Source organism: Barbus barbus (assembly GCF_936440315.1).
Source record: "Barbus barbus genome assembly, chromosome: 16".
In the NCBI taxonomy this organism is placed as follows: Eukaryota; Metazoa; Chordata; class Actinopteri; order Cypriniformes; family Cyprinidae; genus Barbus; species Barbus barbus.
Genome location: NC_136744.1, coordinates 17,139,315 through 17,166,058, shown reverse-complemented (window position 1 = coordinate 17,166,058; position 26,744 = coordinate 17,139,315). Strand labels below are relative to the sequence as shown.

The following is a 26,744-nucleotide window of genomic DNA, read 5'->3' as shown; positions in this document are numbered from 1 at the left end:
CTATGTGATTTTCAAGTCTTAAACTATTTGCCAAAGATTGCGTTACCTATGCTAATGAATTTTGATAAAGTACTATTTGGTTTGTTTTATCGCTGGCCACGAATAAGATAAACGGAATTGTTAAAGATATACTGAATTTAACGATTTGCTGGACGAGTCGTTAAAACCTTCGAAATTATACGTTTTGATTAATATCATATCAATATCGAATCTTAAGAATAGATTCCCTAAATGCTAAATTAAAATAAAGGCTAATCCTTACATTTATAGGTGTCATAGATGTCTCTCACATTGTCCCACAGAAACATTAAAATAGTGTAGATTAGTGTACAATGTTTTATAATAATAATGTATTCTATTTAGTGACCATTTCATTCATTTAACATATTTAAAATTGGGGGCATCCAAGTTATTTGACATATTTGAACATAAAAAAAAAAAAAGGAACAATAGTTACTTTCCCTGGTAATTAGTTTATTTTATAATGATGTAACTAAGTTACTGTTTGTGAGAAGTAACTAGTAATATAACTAATTACTTTTTTAAAGTAACGTGCCCAACACTGCATACTATACAATGATGTATTACTTGTCTTTGTTGAATAATACAGAATATAAAAAGCTTTAAAAAATAATCGCAATCGCAATATTGGTAAAACAAATATCGCAATTAGATTATTTCCCAAAATCGTTCAGCCCTAATTTCCATACATGTTAAATTGAGAGCACAGAGTCAGAGCTGAATGGAGCAGCCAGAGCTGGTAATTGAACATAACAAAACAAATCAAATTACTTCTGTTATGTTTTTTTTAGACAGTAGCACTAAGGCAAGGGATATGCAGACAGGGAAATCTGAAAAACAGCATAGTAATCTGGCTGAATCTAGTCTTTTTTAAGACTACAGCATATTAATGTGAATGAGCTTTCTCTTGATGCCACAGGAGGGGACGGTTTGATATAGGAAGGAAAGCATAAAACAAATATGATGGGTCATTGTGCCAATACAGCACACACAATTTAGCATTGCACAGGTGCAAAGACGCAGCAATTATTTCCCAATTAATGCCGGTTGTGTGATTATAGTTATGCTTTTATTTAAATATATGGTGCAGGCTGGATGTCCTCATAATTGAATTTCTCTTGGAAATGTGCCCGAAATGTGGAACGGCACAATGGATTCCTCCCCAGTGAGGTGACAGCATGCTTACTGTTCTGTTAACTCTCCCAATTAGGTCCGTCCTCATAATGTTCAATGGTGCATTTTAAATCATTTAGTGAACAAGTGTCAAGTAAATAAATCAATAATTTCACACAGAGAAATATGTATTCTTTAATGCTCATAGTCTATAATTGTGATTGTTAAGGACCCACCATGTAATGAAGCAATGCTGGGCTAAACAAATTATTATTATACTGTATAAAACACACTACATAGTGGAGAAGAGCCATAAATAACCTCAGTACCTTGGAGTACATTATAAACATAAAAGTACATGAATATGGTAATCATTCATTATCACTGTAAACGGTTGCATCAATAACACAATTTTGGCCTTTTGATATCTCAGTATAACTAATAAATGGATACCCTGACAACAAATGAACAGCCTTTAGTGAGTGCAAATACATTCAATAATTAAACAGCAATTATTAATATTTAATCACTTAATTTACGTTCTTAATTTTCATCACTGTTTTGTAGTTGATATGTTGATAATTTAAAAAAAAAAATAATAATAATAATGTTTATTATTTTATAAGAATATATATTCTTATAAATATACTTTAGCTCTTATGAATATAATAGCTTATAAATAGCTTTCTCCTTACTTGTCAAGCATCTGCTAAATAAATAAAAGTAAAAAAATATTTTTATATAAATACATCAATAATTTATATTATCAGTTTATATCGTTTAAAATGATAAACAATATATATTATCATGCATAGAATACATATAATGCTATATAAAATATAATGTTATAAAAAGGTGACCGTAAAGGCATTTAATTTATATCAGAAACAATTATTTTAAATTGTAATATTTCACAATATTACTTTTTTTCTTAAATCCAGTAAATCCATCCTGGTGAACATATAGGACTTCTTTCAAAAACATTAAAAGATCTTACCAACCCCAAACTTTTTATCGGTATTGTATTTCATTTTTTTTTTTAAATAGGCCGAGGGTTAAAATTCATGCAGTGAGCATTGCTTCTCTTTGTGCACTCCAGGAGTCGGACCGGGTGGCTGGTTGAGTGTAAATCCTGCTGAGACGCACCTGCACCGCTGTGTCCGCCACCAAACAAAGAGCACACCCCGCCAAATCTCCTGATCCATATTCTACATTACTCACAAACTCACTGACTCTCTCTCTCAAACACACAGTCAGTTGAGCGCAGGTAATCATTACTCATTCAAATGTACGTGAGAGGCAGGCAGACAGGCCTTTCTCTTCCCTGAACAGAGGAGATGCATCAAGACATCAGCAGCGCAGCAGGACTTCAGCCGACAGAAGGCTGCTGTGTGCTGAGCTGGTCTTCTCTGTCAGAGAGCCATGTTCCACTGCCATCCCTCACCCAACACAATGCACAACCCTCCCTAACTCACACCACTGCTGTGCAATGTGCCAAGTCGCTTTCATCCTCCTCAAAGTAATTGGAGCAAACGTATGACTGAAGAGGAGCCTGTTTTTCTGGGGAGGAGGCGAAAACAGAGGACGATGATAAAAAGAAAACGACAGTGAAAAATGGGTCTCAGTTCTCGCTTTTAATTGTTATACGTAAGAGGAAACTCGTCGAGGCTCATTAGAGGCCGCTAACATATGTAGCTTTCCAGATCGCCGTCCTGTCGGTTTATTTGGCACAGTTTGAGACTTTGTGAACGGAGTTATTGTTTTTATGGAAGCAAAATCAAAGCGGTGGTGAAACGGAACACCTTTTATCAAGAAAAACACCTTTAAATGCCAAAAAAACTTTGATAATTAAAAACATTGTACTTTAATTGTTTTTTTTTTCTCTAAAAAAAGGACAATTTTGGTAATATGATAAAAAGCCAAATTGACTTTAATAAAAAAAAAAATTATATTCAAAAAGTTAAGTAATTAACGACTATGTACTTGAGAGGTCCACGTGATGACCAATGGGACAGGAAGATCTGCAGAAAACTCTGGGGCCTCAGTTGGATACTAAAAATAGAGGAAAAAAGAGACAGATATGCAATCACGATTTAAAACAGTATACGAGGTAAGCAAGTAGTAATTTAGCAAATGCCTTTATCACTAAAAATGTTAATGGATGTCTGTAATGGTGTTTTTCAAATATTAAAGTGTAAAAGGTAAGATGTAGGTAATCATTAATTCTTATTACGGTGTTTTGTTCTGTATATAATTATTAAATATCATTCTTCCTTGCACTTAAAATGCTTAGATTAACAGTAAAAAAATGCTTAGATTATTTATAACTAGATTTACAAATTTAAAATGTTTTAAGTTTTAAAATGTTTAATCTACTTGGCAAAAATGGCAATTTGACTGAAATGTTGGCTCCCATAAGTAAAAGTATAAAGAAGGTAAAGTATAAAACAAAACAAAAATCAATAATATAAAATCTAATATATTATTAGAAAAGATCCTGTCCTTTTTATCTTTCTATTCATCAAATGCTCCTGAAAAAAGGTCAAGGTTTCCACAATAATATTGCACAGCACAGCTGTTTTTAACATTGATAATAATAAGAAATGTTTCCTGAGCACCAAATCACTATATTAGAATGATTTCTGAAGGATCATTTGACACTAAAGACTAGAGTAATGACTGCTGGAAACTCATCTTTGTCATCACAGGAATAATTTACAATTTCAAATATATTCAGATTAAAACAGTGATTGCTGTACTATTCTTCTTACTTTATTTTGGTAAGCCTTAATGAGCATAAGAGACTTGGGTAATGACAATGGTATATAATATGAATACTGAACAACAGTGCATATTATATACAACACTAAAGCTGCAGTCCGTAACTTTTTTTAGTTAAAAATGATCCGAAATCAATATTTGAGCAAGTACATAACCAGCCAGCATTCAAAACTATCACCTTACTTTAGCCCGATTCACAGCGGTAAGCTTATAATAATGTTTTCTAATTTGAGTTGTACAGGTGGGTTTTCACAGGAAATTCATTACGTCATGTCTGTAAACAAAGTAGTTGTCCTGGCTACTAGGCTATCGCATGTGAGGATCCTGCAGGAGGCGGATCGTTTATAGCCTTATCTCAAAGCAGCTAGAATAATTATTTGTATCATTTTGATGGTTTATGTGTTTATGAAACACATGTGAATGAAATTAAATTATTTTCCAGTTGTTAAAAGATAGCCTGGGATTACACAAGATTTGTATTTTAAAGAAAACCAGTTCAAATGGAGCATAGTTTGCTTTTTGGGTTAAAATATTTTTTTAATATGAAAGTTGAATGGTATGGCAATTAGATATTAGACTGTACAGAAATCGAAATCTACACACTAATACACACTATACTCATAGTCATGCAATGCTGATGTTGGCAGACTTGTTACTTACTTGTTCAGATGACAATATACGGTGAAAATTCTTATTTGGCTCATATACAGTCATGGCCAAAAATATCGGCACCCTTGGTAAATGTTACGGGAAGCAGACTCGGACAGAGGATTATCTCAACAACAGAAGTTTATTTTAAACAGCAGAGCAAAGTTGAATGGATACGGTGAGTATGAGCTTCACTTGACAAGTGAAGTGAAGTGACATACGGCCAAGTATGGTGACCCATACTCGGACTTCGTGCTCTGCATTTAACCCATCCAACGTGCACACACACACAGCAGTGAAGACACACACACCGTGAACACACACCCGGAGCAGTGGGCAGCCATTTATGCTGCGGCGCCCGTGGAGCAGTTGGGGGTTCGGTGCCTTGCTCAAGGGCACCTCAGTCGTGGTATTGAGGGTGGAGAGAGCGCTGGACATTCACTCCCCCGACCTACAATCCTTGCCGGCCCGAGACTTGAACCCGCAACCTTTGGATTACGAGTCCGACTCTCTAACCATTAGGCCACGACTGATGGCGTGCGATGAGAGAGTACTGACAAATATTTGCCTTCACAGGAACTCGTGGAACAGACAGATCCGTGACATTACCTCCAACAATCTTTAATGACTCATCATTCCAATTCACTTGGTGGGCGAGCTAGAGGAACTCTTCAACATAACACTCTATGGGGCGGCCATCTTGGGTTATGGAGAGAATGTATGTGGCAGGATCAATAGTAGAGCTCATACTGCTGTTATGGGAAGCAGACTCAGACAGAGGATTATATTGTGACGAGTCGGCTGCCTCCTCCCTTATTATCATCACCACCCCGTCCCGTATTCGCCTCCCTTCACCAGGCTCCCGACGGGAGTGGGTGTGTGTGAGAGGAGGGGCGCTGAAACAGCCAGGGCTGGCGGCGTGTGATGAGGCACACCTGATGTGATAAGAGCCTCATCACCGCCGCTGTTTAAATGCCGAGTGCGCCTCTCCTCGGGAGACCGGTCTCTTCCCCGTGCATGCACGCTGGTGTCCTCGTTGGTCCAGGAAGGGAGCGTCGAGAACCGAGACTGCTGCACCCGTGACGGCTGACGAGCCAGGATGCCGGGCCGTTTAATCCCCCAGAAGTGCCGGGGGCCAAGGAGTAGGACGAAGCAGCTGGAAAGAAGCCGCCGCCACTCGCTCCCGGTTCCGAGAGGGGAGCGCGTGCGGCCACCGGACTCCGCCCCTTCCCTGGACCCTTCCTTTCCGAACACTGCCCTCCTTCACGAGCCCCGCAGCATGACGAGGACACCAGACCCCCTGTTTATTTTGGACACTTTTACCCCCTTTTGAACACTATATTTGATTATTTTGTTTAATAAAAACCTCTCCGAGGCCTGACGCCACACCCACTGTGTCTGTCGTTTGCTCCTCCCGCCACAATATCAACAACAGAAGTTTATTTTAAACAGCAGAGCAAAGTAGAATGGATACGGTGAGTATGAGCTTCACGTGACAAGTTGGAGTGTGATAAGAGAGTACTGATAAATCTTTGCCTTGACAGGAACTCGTGGAACTTGGAGCAGAACACACACCTTACACTGGCGGATTCTCCGACTTCTGGAGCAGAACACGGGAGCAGACAGACTGGGGAACACTGGAGAACAGACGTTGGAGAGACCTCTGGAGGTGAGTACACAAGGATGTAAGTAGCAGGTAATTCGCTGTGATATCATATGCAGTCCACTTCGTATTAACGAAACGTTGAAACGAATTCGTTGAAACGAGACCGGACCCTGAGGTGTTGTGAGGTGTGTGCTTTTCTAGTGCGAGATGATGAGGATCTGATGACGTGCCGGTGTGCTCTATTAATGCTCAAGAGATACCAGGTGCAGGCATGCGTTGTGAGAGGAGATTGAGCAGAACAGACAGATCCGTGACAGTAAATATGATCAAAGGTGGCTGTGAAAATTAATCTGCATTGTTAATTCTGTTGATCTTTTATTTAAAAAAATCACAAAAATCTAACCTTTCATTGGATAAGAATTTAAAATGGGGGAAATATCATTATGAAATAAATGTTTTTCTCTAATACACATTGGCCACAATTAACGGCATCCTTTTATTCAATTCTTTTTGAAACCTCGATTTGCCAGTTTAACAGCTCTAAATTTTCTCCTATAATTCCTGATGAGGTTAGAGAACACTTGACAACAGATCAGAGACCATTCCTTCATCCAGAATCTCTCCAGATCCTTCAGATTCCCAGCTCCATGACGGTGCAGTTCACCTCACTCATTTTCTACAGGTTCAGGTCAAAGGACTGGAATGGCCATAGCAGAAGCTTGGTTTTGTGCTCAGTGACCCATTTTTGTGTTGTTTTTGAGATTTGTGTTTGGATTATTGTCTGGTTGGAAGATCCAAACATGGTCCATTATAAGATTTCTAACAGAGTCAGTCACTTACTGATTTTTTATCTGTTGGTATTTGATATAATCCATGATGCCATGTGTCTAAACAAGATGTCCAGGACCTCCAGCAGAAATATAGGCCCACAACATCAAAAATACAGCAGTATATTTTATTGTACACATGGGGTACTTTTTATCCCTGTGTTCACCAAACCCATCTTGAGTGCCTGCTGTTAAAAAGCTAATTTTTTTAGTTTCAGCTGACCATAGAAACCAGTCCCATTTGAAGTTCCAGTCGTGTCTGATAACTGAATATGCTGGAGTTTGTTTTGGGATGAGCTAGGAGAATTTTTCTTGAAACCCTCCCAAACAACATGTGGTGCTGTTTGACTTTTTTTTTTTAAGGTTTTCTGACACCGAGACTCAACTATTTTCTGAAATTCTCCAGCTGTGGTCCTGGTGAGTCATTAGCCATTCAAACTCTCCTTCTCACCGTGCATTAGGACGATATAGACACACGTCCTCTTCCAGGCAGTTTCGTAACATTTTCTGTTGATTGGAAATTCTTAATTATTGCCCTGATGGTGGAAATGGGAATTTTCACTGCTCTAGCTCTTTTCTTAAAGCCAAGCCATTTTTTAAGCTCAATTATCTTTTTCTGCACATCAGAAATATATTCTTTTGTTTTTCACATTGTGATGGATGATTAAGGGAATTTGTGCTTTGTTTTCCCTCTTATTTATATTCCTGTGAAACAGGAAGCCATGGCTGGATAATTTCATGTTCATAATCACCATGGAGTGCTCAAAATTGTGAATATGAATGGGAATATACTTCAGAAATATTTTACTCATAAGAATTTCTAGGGGTGCCAATAATTGTGTCCAACGTATATTTGAGAAAAAACATTAATTTCATAATGATATTTCCACCTATTTTAAATTATTATTATCCAATGACAGGTTAGAATTTTTGTGATTTTATTTTTAAATAAAAGATCAAAAGGATTAACAATGCAGATTAATTTTCACAGCCTTCTTTGATCATATTTACCAAGGGTGCCGATATTTTTGGCCATGACTGTATTCCAAAACAGGCTAGAATCTGTGATTGCGAAGTACAGTAAACATCCACACTGGTGCAGTGATTGACAGCTACACATTCACCTCAAAACATTTAGATTCATCTGCCCAGATGCTGTGCCGGAGTACAGCCCACGCAAGCAAGATAATTCCGCACACAGCTGCAATTCCAGGTTTTCAAACAGAGATGGCGACAAAGAGGCAAAACTTATGGACTGCAGCTTTGATATAAAATTAAATAATAAATGAATACAATTACAGTTAAAAATATGAATAATACATTTATATTAAAATAAATTATAAATTTAAAGAGCATATCCACTCTCCATGCTAAAACACTAGGAGAACGTACCACACCTGAATGCCTTTCTTAATCAATCTCTTTAATCTTGAAATTCTCTTACATATATTTCCATGCACAACCAATAATACAACAATGTGTATGACCCCACAACCCACATTTCCACCGGCATCAGAGATGCCTTTACAGGCTCCTGTTGAGTAAGCTGCTGTTGGGTGATGGAGGGCCTTGTGTGAGGTGCCCGGCTCCGGGAAGATGAGCAGATGTGAGGTAGGTAGATCACAGCTATTTTTAGCACCCAGCAGAACGGTGGGCACAGGGGGCTTCTCACGCCCTGCTGAATCTCATCAGGACCCCGTGCAGTGTCCACAAGGAACCACTGGCATCTATACTATGTCACCACTTCCAATGCCAGGCAGAGCTCACACTCACACCACCCGACTCTCAGACTAAACCACTCACACGCCACAATTTTCTGCTTCTTCTGTGGCCCCTGTAATCACCTTATGAGGATCACTCATGGTCTTATCTGTGCCACTGCATCCCCGCACACTCTCTCGCCTCTCCTTCAGGCCCTGCCACAATCTCACGGCTCCATCTCTCAACATAATCTTACAGTCACAGCACATTAGTGCCACCTGCTTAAAGTTAGATACCTAAACCAAAGTTCTGCTCCTTTTGCAGTCCAGCTGAGTCTGAGAATCTAGATACAGAAAGCTGTGTGAACTTATCCAGCCATCTGTGACCCACAAAAATCAGAAATTTGCTAAATATTTTAAGTTTCTTTTTGTGTGAACTCCAATGTGAAATTTAATAAAAAAATGGGAAATTGTCACATTTAGAAAAATGTGGCTCGCTTCGACAGTTTTTAATTAATGTTTAATATTTAATGAATTATAGTTTAAATTGCATTATACTACAATAGGTATCTTAAATTGTAATCATGCTTCAGAATATTAATGTAGCCTTGGTAAGCATAAGAGATAAATAAATAATCATACTAAATAATTGTGTTAAATTGACAAAACCTAGTTTTTACTGAATGTAAATTAGACAAGAGAAAAAAATAAAAATAAAATAGGGCTTGACCCTTGGTTTCACCTTGGACTTGAGCTTGACTGTGATGGCGTGTTGACGACCTGCAGAGTCCTCCGCCTTCAGCTTGAGTGTGCAGAGCTCTGCATCAATGAAGAACAGCCTGCCAAAACAGATTAACAGCACCACACATAAGAGCACATACAGTATATACACACATTACAGTGACCACTTACAGAACATCTTTTGTAAGTAAAAACAACTGTTTCACTGAAGGATGTGTATTTTGGTTATTCTAACTAAATAAATCAGACAAGATCTTTTGGTTTGGGGGAAAAAAGATTTTGGTTGATTTTTTTTCATTTAAAGAAGCTCCTCAGATCTACACAATCCTTTCTCCCAGCAAAGAGTGCTGAAAGTCTTGAATCGACTACAGCAACCACAGCTGATTTATTGCTAAAATTCCAGCACTTCACACACTTGTATTTCAGCAGCTTATTTACGAATCGTGTAACAGCATATCGTGGTTAGTTCATACATGCCCACTTTGCTCTGAGTGTTCCTATTGGCAAAAACTGCAGGATCACATATCCACATTCTGTCCCTAAGCACTTAGATCCACATAAAAACTCTGGGAGAAGTACTTCTACACTTTTCTTTGGCTCACACTCTCCTCTGCTATTACTGCAGAAAACAAACAACTTTTTGCACATTAATACAACAGATTTTTATAGTGACCATTTTGCAACTTAAACTTCAGCTCATGATTATTTAACACATGGTTTTTCACCTTTTTTCAGTATTGGGGAGGGTGATTATTTTCCTTTGAATTAAAAAGTACAGTGAAAAGTAGTAGATGCGAACAATCAAGTTAAAATAAATTAATTAAATGCCTTTATATATTACACACTGTTACCATAATGCATTGTGGATTACCCTAATGGCAGCAGTCTACTTTTTAAATTGGTTTCTATGAACAGGGTTTCCACAGGTTTTATGACAGTTAATTTAAGATTTTAAAAATGCATAAAAAAAACCTAACAAAAAAACCACTCCTAACATAAGTGTGATCACTGAAGAAAAGTAATGTTCTTTTATTTTTGTCGTTTTCCAGTGCAAATGTCTAAATATTCTTAAATCAAGATACATTTTATTGAGAAGTAAAATTACATAAGTCTTGTTTTCTGTGAATTTGATCAAAATGAAGTCACTTGATTAAAACAAGAACAATGTTGCATGATATCTGATACTGATATCTGTCAATGGGCTCAGAAAAAAAAAAAAAATCAAAAGGAAAAACAAGTTCTCATACCCCACTGATATTTGTTCATGGTTTAAGCATAAACTCATAAATTTCCCAGAAAACAAGACTTAATTTTGCATCTCAAGCAAATGTACCTTGATTTAAGGACAATGGGATATTTCTATTGGAATGAAAATATACTATTTAGCTGCTATTTTCAAAATGTATATGAATGCATATTAATAGTTAACAATTGCATTGTTAGCTATATTTTAAAACCCTTATTGTTGACATTGGTGGTAACATTTGAACACCGTTTGTAATTTTTGATGCAAACATTTCGACAGATCCACCCACAAAAAAATCTTTTCTTTTTCTGTTCCACTGTTCAAAATGTCCTTAATACTCAATGTTTTTCTCTCACAACTCATGAAGCAACGGGACAAATCTTTTGCATCACATTCAATTACATGAGCTTTTGGCACAAAATCACACCAATCATTAATTTCTTCAAAATTGAGATCTCTTTTCTGAGCTGGAACCCCATTCAGCCACTCTGCATTCTACAGGGATCTCCCGCCACAGTATCAGGCCTTGCTGGCGTTCACCTCAGTTGATTGAAACAGCTTGACGGCTCGATGTCTTGCTGGGAGGATTGATGAGAGCATTACATTTGCAACTAGACAATCAGCTCCCCTCATAAATGGCGAAGGAACATTTGGCATGTTTGCATACAAACAGGCCATAGATGAAAGCGTAAAGCTGTACAAAAAACAAAATAAAACAAAAAAATCGGAAGAGTAAGATAGGGAAAACACAAACCGTAATACCGTCAAGGCCACTTTTTGCGAAGACTTCTCATCATAACTTTCCAGATATGCAAAAAGCCAGCTGCTGAAAATAGTACAGTTATTCCATTCTCACAGGTGCCACCAGGGATCATGGGTTTTAAGATATAACTGCTGGCTAGAGTGAAATGGTAAGAAGACCAGCCAATAGGAAACCTGCTCAGGTGTCATTATCTTGGCGGGGTGTTAAAAGACCACAGCGAGAGGCCCCGCGCTTCTCTCTCATACATGTGCAAGGTGTGACAACCCCTCACCACAGCTCCTATGCACCAATTGTCTAAAAAAAATCTGAACAGTTTCAGATGACGATGTCAGACCAAACGCAATATCTCACAGTAAAATGGGAGAAAAATGGGATCAAAGTCAAAATATTCAATTTTCATTGTCTTATGACCTAACGCTTTGCTGCGATACTCCAAATAGCACACTTACACTGCAGCCAGAGACTGATGTTTTGTAATTTTCTAAATATCTGACTCTTTTGAACTATTCTGGGGATAAGAGGGGAGAACAGACATGACCCCATCTATACAGTAATTAACAGTAAATGTGGCTTCTTCAAGGCAACTAAAACTCATTAAAATGACAAGGTTCTGCGGCACTTCCCCCTTCCTAAACCAATCAGGGTCTGCAACTGTACCGGACTTGAGGCTATTAACAGAGACACGAATTAAGCATCTTAATTAATCTCAAGTGCATTTACAGATAGCGCTGGTGTATAATACCTCTGACTGCAATTCAGGTCTGAAACGTGCACCTTATTTCCAGCCTAACTTTTCAGCCTACATTTCCCCATTAAACTTGAGAGTGGGTCTCCAATTAGACCAATTTGCATTTGCTAATATCATAATTATATCTTTGGACATTAATAGAAAGTGGAAAATGAGAAGCCTAGTGAAATCACAGCTTGATACGTGGCTGACAGACACATTAGCCTCTTCTATTACAAAGCAAGAAATCTGACACACTGTTTTCATGAAACTATAGTAATTTGATGACAGAAAACGTGGTATTAATGTCCTACACATTTACAGTAATGCAAAGGATTTTTACTGTATGTAATTATAAGAGCTGAGGGAAGCACTAAACCACTAGAAACAACATACTTATCCCATCCTAAGATCTCCATTTCTGTTATCAGCTGGGAATAATACTGAGGTGGTGAGAAGGACTGACATCCTGGTTGGCTCTTCAATGCCACTTCCTGATAATAGACAAGTTCGTAATGAGAATCATTCATTCAATCTGCGGGACTCATGTGCTTATTATGGTAATATGATGCTGAACATTACATCATGTATAACATTTGTCAACATGAATATGGTAATGTCCAACCCCGGGGATAAATGGTGCAATATTTTAAGAATATTTACCAATACTGTCCTGAGTTCCAGGATAAAAGCCATCAAATTAGTTGAATGCTGTAACCTCTGTTAAAAGAAAATCGATAAAATACAAATATTGTGATTAAACTATTAGGCTACATACAGAATATCAGAACCAGCACCTGTCATTTGACTAATGAGAGTGACCATGAGAGTTAATTATTAATCATTTTAAATTCATAAGAAAATAATGAACTTTAACTAGTTAGGGTACTGCATAAATCTAGGCAGGGTGAATCATAAATCTAATATTTTTACCCTAGAGGCATATGGAAAAAGCTTTCCCCCCCACGCCAAAACATTATGTGTTAATTAAGACGTATTTCTAGAATGATGAGAAATAGCTGCAAACTATTTTCCTTTGATTTATTGTACCTGCTTCACAATCTGTTGATAACCATGAAGTAGCCGTTTCATTTGCCAGCAACAATGTAATCTGTAAAACAACCAATTAAAGACAAGCACAAGAAAATTAAACAATATTATTAATAATAATACGATTTTTGGAATTTTATATATATATATATATATATATATATATATATAATAAGACAAAACGGTTAAAATGAAAATAATAAAAATGTACTGTTTATGAGTGAATTAATTATACTGGCTTAACATTATATAAACAAATTTAAATGGATTGAAAAAACTTTGAGCCGTTTAAAAGTGTTTTGGTAACTTTATCAAAAAATATTAAAAAAGAAATAGATTTTACAGTAATTTAGCTTACAATATAGAGTATTTAAGTGTAACTGAGATTAAGACATTTTATATATGACTAATGTTCTTCACGTTGATATTTTGTTTGATATTGTTGTTTATGTTCTCCACTACCTTAATTAATAAAAAAGGCAATACATATAACATCCGATACCCATTATATGTACAAAAACTACTTATAAAGAAATACTATTACAATCATACTTTGCTTGTTTCATCTGACGATCAGGCGGTAAAGATATTCTTATCCTGAAATCTTTTTCCTGTCAAAGATAAAATAATGAGAAAAATGTGACAATCGGTTCACCCTCTGGTATAAGCTGACAACCTACGCTGTCTTATTTAGCATGACTGTGAACTGAGATGTGAAACTTTTCTTACCAGTGCTGTGATGAACCCGTCATAGACTGTCTTCTCCTTAACAAGCGGAATAATCATAGGGCTTTCTCTATTCAGCAAACAGTTCATGATGAAACATAAGTATGCCAAAGCACAGGCTGAATAGAAACCGCTAGCTAAACACCTATTTAGACGTCTCGACAATAAACTAAACCATATAAACACAAACTAAAGCTTTATAGGCAGAAAACTGTCAATCTTTCAAAGCGAAAGTAACTTCCCGCGAAAAGACTCAAGCGTCGCTGACGTCATTAAAGTTTGAATGGTCGAACTTTATTTGAACTAAATTGCAACAGAAATAAATACCCAAATGTATCTCTGCAATACTATATTAGCAGTGTACACGTACAGAGTCTCTCAACATCTTGTAAAATAAAGGTGCTATTGTATGACACAAAGTTTAGTATTAGTTTGATGTATATTAGACAACCTATAGTCAACTAACCAGCTTGAACAGTCTTTTCAGGACTGATGTTTTCTCAGGTAGGGGCATGTTGTCACACGTTTTTATCAAACCATACATTATTGTAGTAATTATTTGTGCGAATCGATCGATGCTATTGTACGTTACATTTTTTTTCTGTTTCATGAATAGTAGCCTATGTTTTCCTCTTATACATTGCTGCTTTTGTTTTTACTTTTTTTTATTCGATTGGCTTAAAATACATACTTAAAATATTTATGTATGTATTTATTCTGTAATTATAATATAGGTGATTATTTATTTAATTAAGAAAACGAGTATTTGTATATGACATTAATTAACAATGATCCTTCAAGACAAAACTGTAGATGAGTGTGGAACATGATTTCACTTTATGTCTTTTGTGAATGAATTGAGAATGATTTTGTGTGTGTGTGTGTGTGTTTTAGATTAGATTTTGCTTAGATTATTATAATATTTTAATAATAAAACTTAATAAAAACGTAATACAATTAACGACATTAAAGTCATCCATGCTGCCCGCTTGGAAATTTACAAAGGCTCCTTAAAGGGCCACCTACTGTAGTTGAGAACTTTTTCAAGGCGTGCATTATTTGTACCCAAGATTACGGTGGCTATGTGTTTACCGAAACTAATCATGAAGAAATGTTCACTGGACTAAATAGCGTGACACATACAGTAGCCAGAATCTCACAAATATCAGTATATCAGTTGTTCTCTGGCAGGTTTCCATTGTGGTAACACCCCACTTAAACATTTCTTTTCCACCTACACTGTAAAAATAAATAAATAAATTGAGCCAACTTAAAATTTTAAGGCAAGCAGCTTCCGCAGATTTTTGAGTTTTCTCAACTTGTTGTTTTAAGTTTATGCAACAAAAAGTTGAGAATCTCCTACAAAAATAAGTTGAGAGAACTCAAAAATTTGCTGAAGCTGGTTTCCTTAAAATTTTAAATTGGCTCAACTTTTTCTTTTTTTTTTTTTACAGTGTATAGACTATAGCTGCACCTGTCTTGCATTAATACTTTGGTGAAAATATAAACAGTGAAAAATAACTTTCCCCTGCCTTTATCATTTTCTGCTCCAGTGCTATGGATGCAGATGTCTCTGGATGGATGTTTTAGTCTAATTCCCCCTTCATTAAACCTCACAGGCTCTAATATGCAGTGTTTTTTAATCCAAAAATGCTCAAATATTCAGTAAAGCTGCCTTTAAGCAAGCACACATCATTACAGCTGAGAGCCCTGTATTTGAGTGTGTGATTGTATATTGCTTGTGTAGAGTGTCAAGCGTGCGTGCTACACATTGTGCCTGGAGAGATTGATGTTTTGTCATCCACCTGCTTCTAAGCTGTAAAAGCAAGCGCAGCAAAGGCAAACCTACCCAGCTTCAAAATCCAAACAAAGACATCTTAGTGGGCTGTTTACATATCTGTGGAAGGATATCTGGGCTTGTGTTGATGGGGTGCTAGAGTGGTTGAGAGATCAGTCCCCGCACAATGGGTGAGTGTTAAATGCTTTTTTTGTTTGCGACAGTGAGGAACAATTTAAAGCGATTTTGGCTCTGGCTGTGGTTAGGAGAGGGTGAGCCTGGCAACCTCACATAGGGAGAGAGAGAGAGAGAGGTTCCTATTTCCCTTCACATGCAGATTGTTACAGCCGTACACTGCACAGGGTTAATGGTAATCCTGAATAAAGGATTTAAACAATGATGCTATTCGGAATTGCTGGAGAAACACGGATTATATCTTTTCTTCTGCTATTGCCTTATTCCTGCGGCATCTGTCTTTCTTTTATACCTTCTGAGGAGCGTGATCTATTGTGCATTGTTTATCTCCAGCCATGGTCACTTCTCTGGAATGCAATTGGCTGGAACTACATCGTGTGGGTCTTGCTCCCTGCTTTATTTTCCCTCTCCCTCTCTCTCTAACAGATTCTTTTGAAGCGAGACAAGAGCAGGGGTGGCCGATTTATCGCACCTCTCCCTCTCCTTGCCATGCATTCATCTGAATGAGAATAAGGAGCTATTGTTCTTTTCCGATCTCGGTAGACAAGATTTAATGCTGTTTTTACGAACCGGTTTGAAAATATATTGTTATTTCTAGACTGCGGATCGTGAGATCCTTTTATAGGTGATGATTTATCTAAGCTTCCTTCAGTTTCTCATATATGATCAGATTAGAACGTTCATGATTGTAATGCATTTTTTATTTAGCATTTGTAAGTTTTAGAGGACATTTCATAAAATGATTATATTAAGAATATTGTATTTTTTAGCAGTATTATAGTTTTTTTTACTAATATAATATAAAACATTATTTTTATGTATTTTTTGAGAATTTTAATTAGATAAATTATTCATATAATATTTTTTTCTATGTATAATTTTGAAATAAGCTTTTATATCTGTTTATATAATTTTATTATTGTATGTTATAAATTAAAAATAGATTTATATGTTTACTTTCTCAGCCCTGAACACCTGTGCATACTAAGCAGACAGTGAGAATGAACCACTATGATGTAGACTTTGGCATGTGTATTAGTTGCAGCTTTACTAGAGCTCCCATAGCTGCCCATTATTTGAATGACTGGTGTAATGAGACGGATCAAACCCGGTGCTGAGCTGACCAGGGAAGCAGTGCATGTCAGCTATTTGGCCAGGGTCCTGGACCATCATTACACTTTCTTTATGGAGCCATTCAGACTGTACATGAAGCACAATATGTCAGTGGAAATTAAAGTGTCCCAGCACTCTCTCCTCGTTCCTGCTCATTTACCGTGCGCACTGGCCGTTAGACTTAGCATGTCTGTAATGGGACACCTTCCCATGTCTCACCACCATCCAAATACTTCAAAGTTATATACTGCTTGGATATAGTTCACCAGTGGCTAATAGTAAAAAAAAAAAAAATAGAAAGAAAAGAAGAGAAATATCAGATTGTACCTTGCTGAACATCTACAATATGGGAGACTGGGGCTAATTATCACACCTTTCAAATATCTTATTCAAAACCTTCTTAAATTAAAATATTTTTTTGTAAACTATGTTAACCAAATTAATTACAGCATCATATCTTCGCCTTAGTTAATGTTTAAACAAGTGACTATAATTAAACATTCAGACAAGAGTCAAGCATATAATGAAGGTAGATTTTAATTGAATGATCAGGTCAGGTTGAGGCAAGTTGTCACATTTTTTTAAGTTGTAAATTTATACAGTTTATTAATTACAGTATTTGTGGCTAAAACAATGTTTTGATATTTATTGTTACTGTTTATGTTATCATGAAATGGCATATATATTTTTTATATTGTTTTAATTCAGTTTGCCTGCTCTTATAGAAATTGACTTTCAAAAATCATCTAAAAATTGCCTTCATCAAAAGACTTATTTTTTTCTATGTTACTGTTTATGTTATTATGAAATGGTATGGCATTTTTATTGTTTTATGTGTTTCAACACACTTGCTAATATAGAAATTGACTTTCAAAAGTAAAATGAAAATAAAAAGTGTGACAACTAGCCCCAGTCCCCCTATATTGTATGTGCCAACTGTAGTATTGACTATAGGAATTAGCTGAATTGCTTATCCAATTATGCTTAGCTGTTAGCACACTGGCACCCATCCACTGCAGTGTGTCTGAATGTACACTACGGCTAATTTGCTGTATCACGCTCTGGACCAAACCCTTTTCTTGTGGAGGTGAGGCAGGCAGTGTGAAGACTTAGCCTGGATTACAGGACTTCAGAGATAGCGCTGAATCCAGCCTCCTGTCTGACATGAATTGATCGGATTAGAAAGGGTGGATTCCATCCTTGAGGGGAAACCAAGCACGTTGTATATAATTGACTTTTTTTCTCCCTCCATGTCTTGTGGGTTGGTAGTGCTAGCAGAGGGGAATACTTTAGTGGGTAAATATCAGAAAGGACTTGGGTTTGACCAGGTTGGTGGAGGCTTAGGAGTCCGATCGATATCGCTGGTGTTGAGTTGCAGCGGCAACCCAGGGACACGGCACAGAGGAAACGTCTCTGCGCTGTGATGCTCAACCTGCACATCCACCGAGGTCCAAACGACTCTGCCACGGGTCTTGTTTCAGAGGGTTTTGGTTGTTTACCTCCTTGTGCTCCTTTTCATCCACTTCCCCCTATCATCTGCTCTCTTAAACTTTGCTGTTTGCTCCTACACAGTGGAATAGACACAAATGCTCCAGCTCATCAGAGTGGCATGGATAAGGTTTCATCTTTTTTGGTAAATCCTAGTGTCAAAAGTGGAACTCTCACTTACAGCTTTGAATTGGGCACATCCGGTAACCTTTGAAGTGTGTGTGGAGAACGATCACTGTCATGTGAGAAGGGCTCGGTAAATGTTAGGTCACTTCAAGAAAAAAAAAAGTTGTAACAATCTTTTGTTCTTTACATGAATGATGACTCTTAAATGTTACAACTATCTGTCTGTCTGTCTGTCTGTCTGGTTGTCTATATATAAAATGATGTAATAAGTCCATTTCATCTTCAATATTGTGTCATTAGACCAGAGTCTCCGTGAAAAATTGCAATTCTTCACATAACCATGTGTTGAAAACTGAGCACCTCTCCTGTTTTGGCAAAGAATTAGGTTGAGCTTAATGGATCAATTTTTTGATTATTAAAGCGAAGTCTCTGTGCTGAGGCGTAATGCGTTCAGCATTGATCCCTCTCCCGCCTTTTATTGCCGTGGCTCTCACATTTAAAAGATATGTTCACACGAATAAAGATTTTACAAAGTGACATGGAGATAAATAAGATCTTGGAGTGCAGAGATCACATTCTTAAAGGAAGGTACAGATGGGAGAGAAGTCAAGGAACCACTCAGCGAGCCTTGAGGGATGCCACAAATTTTGAAACTACAGCATAAAAGAGGTTCCTGGAAAATTAAAGCTGAAAAGAAACCCTGGCCAATTTTAAATTCAGTTTGCTTATGTACTACTAAAGTTTCAGTGATGGTGGAAATCGTAGTGCACACATGACTGTTTTTTTCTATTTTATATTAGATTGATATAAAGTATCAATTTGTCCAACATGTTTTTGTTTCAGCATAATCTTGATTCATGGTCAGTCGGATGGTGGAGCAACGCTACATTTAAGTATTTCTTCTGGCTCATCCTGACAGTAGAGTTTGATTTAAAGGACGCTGTGGAAAAAACATCCCGATGTGTTCAAAGGGCCAAGAGCATATGGAGTCTTTATTGACCATATGAGCTAAAATGAACCCAAAAGCATGGCTCGTAATGATTGTTGCACACTGGGCCCACGAGCTGTGCTGTGAGCTAAACAATCAATATCCCATCAATAGCTTTTTATTAAAATTGTTCGCAAGCAAATCAAAATCTATATTGTTTTCACTGAAGAAAAGAGTGTGAAATATTCCATTTATGCGTTAGTCAGATGAACGGAGTGAAATATTGGTTTCTATGCATGATGGAATTAACGCTCGTTGCCTATACGTATTGTTATTAGAATATCTTGCCCGAATTGATTTTCCTAAGCGATGCGTTTGTGATTAACTTATTTCCATTCATTTCAACTGAGCTGAATTAACTATCATATTACCCCTGTATAAAGATGAGATTAATAACACAAGTATTCATTATACTTATGAGATGAATGATATGCTGCACAGGCCGTATCGATTCAGCTGTGAGGAGAGAGCATGGGGAGTGTTGCTTATCGCCAAGCTCTTATCGTTTATTTACCGCTATATATTGGACAGTACAGGACAGTAAACGACTCTATTTCACCAGCTTGAAATATGAGCCACCGAAATTCTCGATAGTGCATCTGTCACCACAAAAGTCGCTTTTCTGCTCTTCCTTTCCACTCTGCATTGTTTAAATCAGATCAGTAATCCGCCCTCAGTGATAGACCATTAGACATACACTGGAATTTGAAGAGCATCTTTATTTAGATCAACCGTTCTGAATATTACTGAATAAACTACCCTCCTCTTCACTTTCCCCGAGCTCAGAGATGAACGAGGGAGGAAAAAAAGAGAAAGCAAAACAGATAGTAGGTGTGGAGGCTGAAAAGGATATTCACTGAAAGTTCCCATTGCTGGGGTTTGTTTCTTATCTTTGCAGACGAGTGGGAAATCAAAGACTGGAATGCTGGGAGAACGCTGGGGAAACTGACAAAGGGGTGAGCTCTGGAAAGGAGGACGGATACTTCCTGTTCCTGCTGGAGTGACCCGCAGGTCTGAGGAGGAGTGAGGGAGAGGAAGGCGGAGAAAGCGAGTGAGTATGAAATGAGACGAAAGCACAAGAGGAAATGTGTTGGGAATAGAAAAGCAAATATTCGTTAATATACATTTACAGGGTAGTTTGGCCTAGTGTTACCGGTTTTTTACAGGTCATTGCAGTTTAATTCATCTATCTATCAAATCCAGTCATTTATGTTTTTGTACCATACTACGTAGGGCAACTGCAAGGTCATTTCCTTTATATTTGTAACATTGTCATATCTGATTTTCAAATATCTCACATTCATATTTTACATTCTTCAACGTCTTATCAAGATATCACACCTTTATCCTTTTTGAAACATCTGCCCATTTTCAAGCAGTTGTAATTATGTCAGGAAAGAATCTGCAGTCGCACATGCCAGCCAAAAGAGGGCAACATGATTTCAGAATTCCTCAACACACCAGGACAGAATAGTATCTAGAGGGTTAAACGTGTAAGTAACAATAATTTACATTTGCGTTTGGAATGGCTTCCCTATTCTGTCAGTCGGCAGTTCAAAGCAGTTCAACACTCTTGGCAACAAAGGAAGGTGTTGTCACATGCGTGAGATATTCCGGGGCTGAAATGAAGTTGCTCACCATCGGCGTGTCATCATGGAAGGGCATGTCTTCCATGATGACTGAATGAAAACAAAAGAGAAATTACATTAACCTATCATTGCTGAAACAACCTGCTGTCAAAGAGATACTGTAGCCTGAGATCATGAGGTTCATTATGTTTACAAAGTTCTGGTGTTTAAGAGTTATGTGATGTAATGAGTTTTTTTTTTTTTTTTGTCAGTGTAACATAAATGTAGATTTAGAGGTTCTTGGAAACACTGCTGATATTACATTCCCAATTCAACATTATCACTCATGAGCTTTTCAATATAACTGCACGTGTTCTTTGCATCAATCAAACGAAGACTAATATTCACAGCAGAATTATTATTGCAAGATTGTTTTGTTTCTTGCTTCCAACTTGATACAATAAAGCTCATGCGTACCTTTGCATTAAAGGTGCATAATTGCATACATGTGCAAGTGTATGTATCTGTGTACTTTTTGTTTGCAAGAAAGGATTGGCAGCATGTATTTACTGGCTGAATGTGTTTGGTGCACACAAGCGTGGATGCAAATTTTCTTCATATGTTTGCTCAGCGCATCCTGCATCTCACATGTCAGAAATGTACTGCCTGTTTTGACACAGGCTGCTGCTTTTGTCAGTTGACAGAGGCCACTGCAGGAAAACTGTGGAAGGGTCAACTGCGCTTCAGTCTCTGACCAGAAGAGGGCGGCCTTTCCAGTCTGGGCAAGCAAAAGGGCAATTTTTGTGGGTGCATCAAGCTGTTTTTGGATTTTTTACAAATGAGCATGTTATTTAGTGGGGTTTTTTACAGTGCAAACATAGCAATTTTTTTTTGTAAATATGTTTATAAAAACTAAGTTGAAACATCAGATTTGATGAATAGTCGTGTGAATTTTAATGCTTTAATTTGGAAGCATTTTTTAATTGTTGTTTATTTTTAGTGCATACATAAGCATAATAATTATTATTAGTATTACTATTGTTAATTTATAGTAATTTGTTCATTTTAAAGTTTATTTTTTTAATCCTGTTTTACACATCTCACTGAATCTTTGTATATTATTTTTTTTTTTTTTTTTTTTTTAGCCTAATAGTTTTATTCTCCATTCAGTGTCTCTCGTTCAATCTCTTATCACTCCTGTCAGTATTATTTCCATAACAGTAATGCACTTGTAGAACAATTCAATTAGGTTGGACATGCTGTACAATTAGGTTTTCCTGTTATGGAATTTAACGGTAAATTACTTGCATATTTCCCAGTCATTTGCAAGTATGCAGGGCCCATTTCATCTCTGAACAGGACTGGAGAGAAATCATACAGTCATCCTTCTTCCTCTTTTTTTTTTTTTCTTTCAAAACCAGCGGCTCGACGTTAAAGAACTAAAGGTCAGACAAAACTCTTAAAGTTGAAGGTGGCCTATCTAAGCCTCATTTAAACTTCCTGTGGCAGTGCAGATCATTGTGATTATAAAACGTCTGTTTTATCAATATCATCGCTGCCCTTTGCGGGTGCAGCCGTGCTTGTGAGATGCAGATTTCTCACAGAATGTCACATTAAACAGGTGTACAAACCCTCTGTCTGTTTATAAATGAAGTAAACGTGTTGTTATGCACATCCTTGCAGTAACTAATTATGAAACTTCAGTTTCTTCTTCGGCTTTTAGTTGTAAGTGGGTTAAAGTGTGAACGTGAGATTTGCTGATGTCTGCATTTTGTATTTTTAAGCAACAACAAAGAAGCGCTTGTTTATTTCTTTGCATTAAGCTAATTGATCACTGCATGCTTTTGACTGATATGCAAACCGTTGTTTTGTAGTAAATTAATTCAAGCGAATTCCAGCTACTAGAATATTCATACGACTGTAAACACACGTACATTTTTATTCTTGCAGGATAAGTTTAATTAAGCTCACTTGAAAGTAGATTATCTGTCTTTATTCTGAGTTGTATAACACTTGTTCACTCAAAACACGTTGAAGTCTATTAACAGTTACGCACAAAAGCTTTGTTTTGTATGCCGTTCCTCCTCGTTTATAATTGCCGGCTGATATTTTAGCCCTCTGAACCAAATCTAAACTATTCTCGCCACAAGTCTTTTCACTGGGTGGCAAAGATGTACGTCGCCATTTCAGTCTGCCTGTGTAGACCGTCTCGGCGAAGCATGTTTCTTCTCAGAGCTGTAACTGACATGACACCTTCTTCTCAGCGCGGATGCAGGGATGTGTCTAATCGGCGCTGGCAGAACACTCTCTGCTTAATTTTAGCCATAATGGCTGTGAGGGGTGAAATGATACTTTAAAGAGGATAGAGAGAGAGAGAAAGGGAGTGAGAAGGAGAGCGAGAGACAGTGAGGAGGAAAAAGGAAAAAAAAAAAAAAAGAGAGAGAACTTGAAGGTGATTAGTTGTTCTGGAGAATCTTGGCTGTGGAGGCAGGAACACTAATCCTTGCTTTGGTTGGAGCCATTTTGCGCAATAGGTCCCTGATTCCGCCCCCTCTCAATTTTAAGACCCGTGTCAAGCTCAAGCTCCTCTCCTGCGCCTCGCTGCTCTCATTTCCTATGCCTTCTGGCGAACCCTGCTATTTATAAGAAATCATTTTTCTTCTTGCTTTTATTTAATTCTTTCCTACTTGTTTGATTTTCTGCCCTGCTTAGGAAGGTGGCCAGATGAGTGGCAGGGATCCAGAGGGTTCCACCACTCGCATTCTCACACCCAGAATCCTCTGTTGCGGCCCAGCTACCTCTCTGGCTACCTGAGCTTCATCGACACAACAGCCCCCCCCCCCCCCCCCCCCCATATCTAGTAATCATAAAGTAATCTATATAGCCCAGAGCTCATGACTTCACTCTTGATATGCCTTTGTTAAAAGCACCTACTTTCTTTTGTGAGCGCTATAGGGTTCTAGTCTAGTTGTGAGCGAGCTAACAAGCTCTCTGATCCAAATCTATTATGTTTTTATTGATAGGTGTATCCTCATCAAAGCAAAGCTTTAGGTAGTTTCTCATCATTTGCTTTAAATTTGGCCATTTTTATTTTTTTTGCTGTAGAACTACTGTATTGCCTGATTCAAACCTGATTCGGGATTGATTTTAGTTGTATCTTGAGTTAACTTTTTTGCCGTGACATCTATTGGTATATTAATATATAAAATTGGTGCATGTCTTCAAAATAACAAAATATGTTTGAAAATCTTCAGGTATGGAGAAGATATGCATTTAAATGAATTTGTCACATAAAACAAAACCTGTAAGTTGGTTGAGATTGCGGGAGGTTAAGGTTTTATAGTGAGGTGAATTTCTCATTGAAAGTCTCTTGTTTAAATAAGCTGTCGCTGTCTGATCAAATCCTCATGTGAGACTTGCATTAGGAAATATTGAAACGTATGGAACAGTGAATGCTGAATTACCTGCTGTTGAAATATTTTGTATAGCAGGAGTTTTTATTGTGGTTTCACCTTTTTTTCTTTCCTCACCTCCACAGTCAGTAAAATTAATTTCCCTGACCTTTGGGTTTTCAGAGCAGCAGGACTCAAATTCCACATATTACTATTGTGGCTTTTTATTTTACTATGAAATACATGAAAAAGGATAATGAGGGCTCAGGGAAATCTACCTATTGATTTTTATTTCAAGGCTAGAAATAATAATTAAAACGGAACAAACCAGCACCTGGTCCTTGGCTGAGTGATTTTAGAAATAAATTTGTGTGTAAAGTGCTATTTTAGTATAGGTATGTTAAGGTGGTAGAGTTGATACTGCTATGCAGTATTCAAGTCATATACTATTTCAATTTCAGTTTCTTTAAAGAATTAAACTCTTATTTAAGTAGCCGTTTCTTTGAAATGACAAACTTAAGAGATACACTTCACCGTACTAATGGGTGGATAAATAAAATTCTTTCCTGGGGAAAAAATAAATAAATAAATTGTCCAGCTGTGTTTTTTTTTACACTTGTAAAAATAAATAAATAGATAAATACATTTCCAAATTTTTTTTTAGTTCTGTTTTAATTTTTGTTTTGCTAGTGAGAAGCAACAATATATATTTTATCCAGGTATATGTTGCCAGGTTTTATCTATGAAACGTTACTGTTGTGGAAAAAAATGGCCACGGTTGTGACCATCGGACCATTAATAATATAATGAATTGAGTAATGCTTTTGACACCTCCATCGAGTCAGGGCATGAAGTCTCTATTTCAGAGTGTTGTCTTGAAGCGCTGCTCTGCTGTCCTTGCCAGCCACGTCCAATCAATCGTCGAAAGACGGGCAGGAGTGGCAGTAAAGAATTAATGAAGGAAAAGTTTCTCAGACCGGTGTCACTTCATGCCAGGAAACTTTGTCTGAAACCCTAATGTGTACGGGAGACGACCGAGAAAGGGGGTGGTGAGCGCAGTGTCCGCTGAAAGATATTGATATAGATTTTAATAAATGTACAGGCGATGACACCTAAAATGCCACTTCCACAATGCAGTTTGACAGTGTATTTGTACTAATAACCCCTAAGAGTGGAGATGAAATAGTGGCTGTTCCACTGTAGCCATGATTAATGTGGCTGAAGTAATTAAATTCCATTAGGCCCTGGGATCACCTGCCAGTGGAAGCGGGTGGCGGGCCACGGTGAGACAGCCATCCTGGACCTGGAGACTAATGCTTTTTAAAGCAGCGCTCCCAATCCCGGCCAAGGATACGGTAACGGAGGACATCTGCTCCCTGTTGATGGCTGAAGGTATTGATGCATTGGATCATTAAGGGGGAAGGGGGGCGCTTAGCGGATGGTGCCAGCGCAAAGCTGTGTTTTCGCTGTTGACAGGAGAGATGCGCCAGAAGAAATGCATCTGCCATGCCTGCGCTGGCAGTGCGCTGTAATCTCTGGGCGTAGAAGGCAGCAGAAGCCTGGCTGCGGGCTGTAGCATAGCAGGGCTCAGTGGGAGTAGCTTTGCTCTGGGTGCAATGTTGGGCTGTTGTTGTTGCCTTTTTTACTCTTCTGCAGCGGTACTCCGTCCTGCCAGTAGATGGGTACGGCACCGCCCCCCATGTCCCCTGCTGTTTTGCGGCAGATTCCCGAAGACCGGCATCATTGCTGGCGGAGAGAGGCCCATGCCCTTTGCAAATGGCTACAGTAATGACCCACTTGGGAGGCAGCGGGTCGCTGTGGATGCGGATGTGTCCAGGTGCCACAACATAAGCATTTCATTAAATATTGAAGCGACTGCTTTCAGTTATTGAGGTGGGTAAAAAAAAAAATTTGGCCACATTCCAAAAGTGAATAAACGTATGTGAGATGCGAACATCGCTCGCTCGCTCTCTTTTCTCTTTTTCTGTCTCCTCTCTAATCACTTTCTGGTTTTACTTGACCTTTCTTCTGCTAATTAGTTGCCTTCTTGAAATGCATTATGGGTAATCTATCTTGGGCGATCCAGCTTCCCCCCTCTTCTCGCTCCGGTAATCACTCTAAACGTATGAATGATTTATTCAGCCGAGC

At 37.7% G+C, this 26,744-nt stretch overlaps 1 protein-coding gene across 1 annotated transcript in view; it reads right to left on the bottom strand.

Moving 5' to 3' along the window:
• LOC306882545 (E3 ubiquitin-protein ligase FANCL-like) overlaps nt 1-14,223 on the bottom strand; it is a gene marked incomplete at its 3' end in the record, with an annotated part of 30,289 nt that extends 16,066 nt beyond the window's left edge. Inside the window, exons 1-7 of the mRNA XM_079437252.1 lie at nt 13,953-14,223; nt 13,776-13,834; nt 13,224-13,284; nt 12,837-12,893; nt 12,570-12,667; nt 9,439-9,535; nt 3,118-3,186 (exon numbers count right to left, since the gene is read on the bottom strand). Coding sequence (XP_079293378.1) covers nt 3,118-3,186; nt 9,439-9,535; nt 12,570-12,667; nt 12,837-12,893; nt 13,224-13,284; nt 13,776-13,834; nt 13,953-14,039 — 528 coding nt within the window. The 5' untranslated portion in view covers nt 14,040-14,223. The remainder of the gene's footprint in view (nt 1-3,117; nt 3,187-9,438; nt 9,536-12,569; nt 12,668-12,836; nt 12,894-13,223; nt 13,285-13,775; nt 13,835-13,952) is intronic.
• Between the last annotated feature and the right edge of the window lie 12,521 nt (nt 14,224-26,744).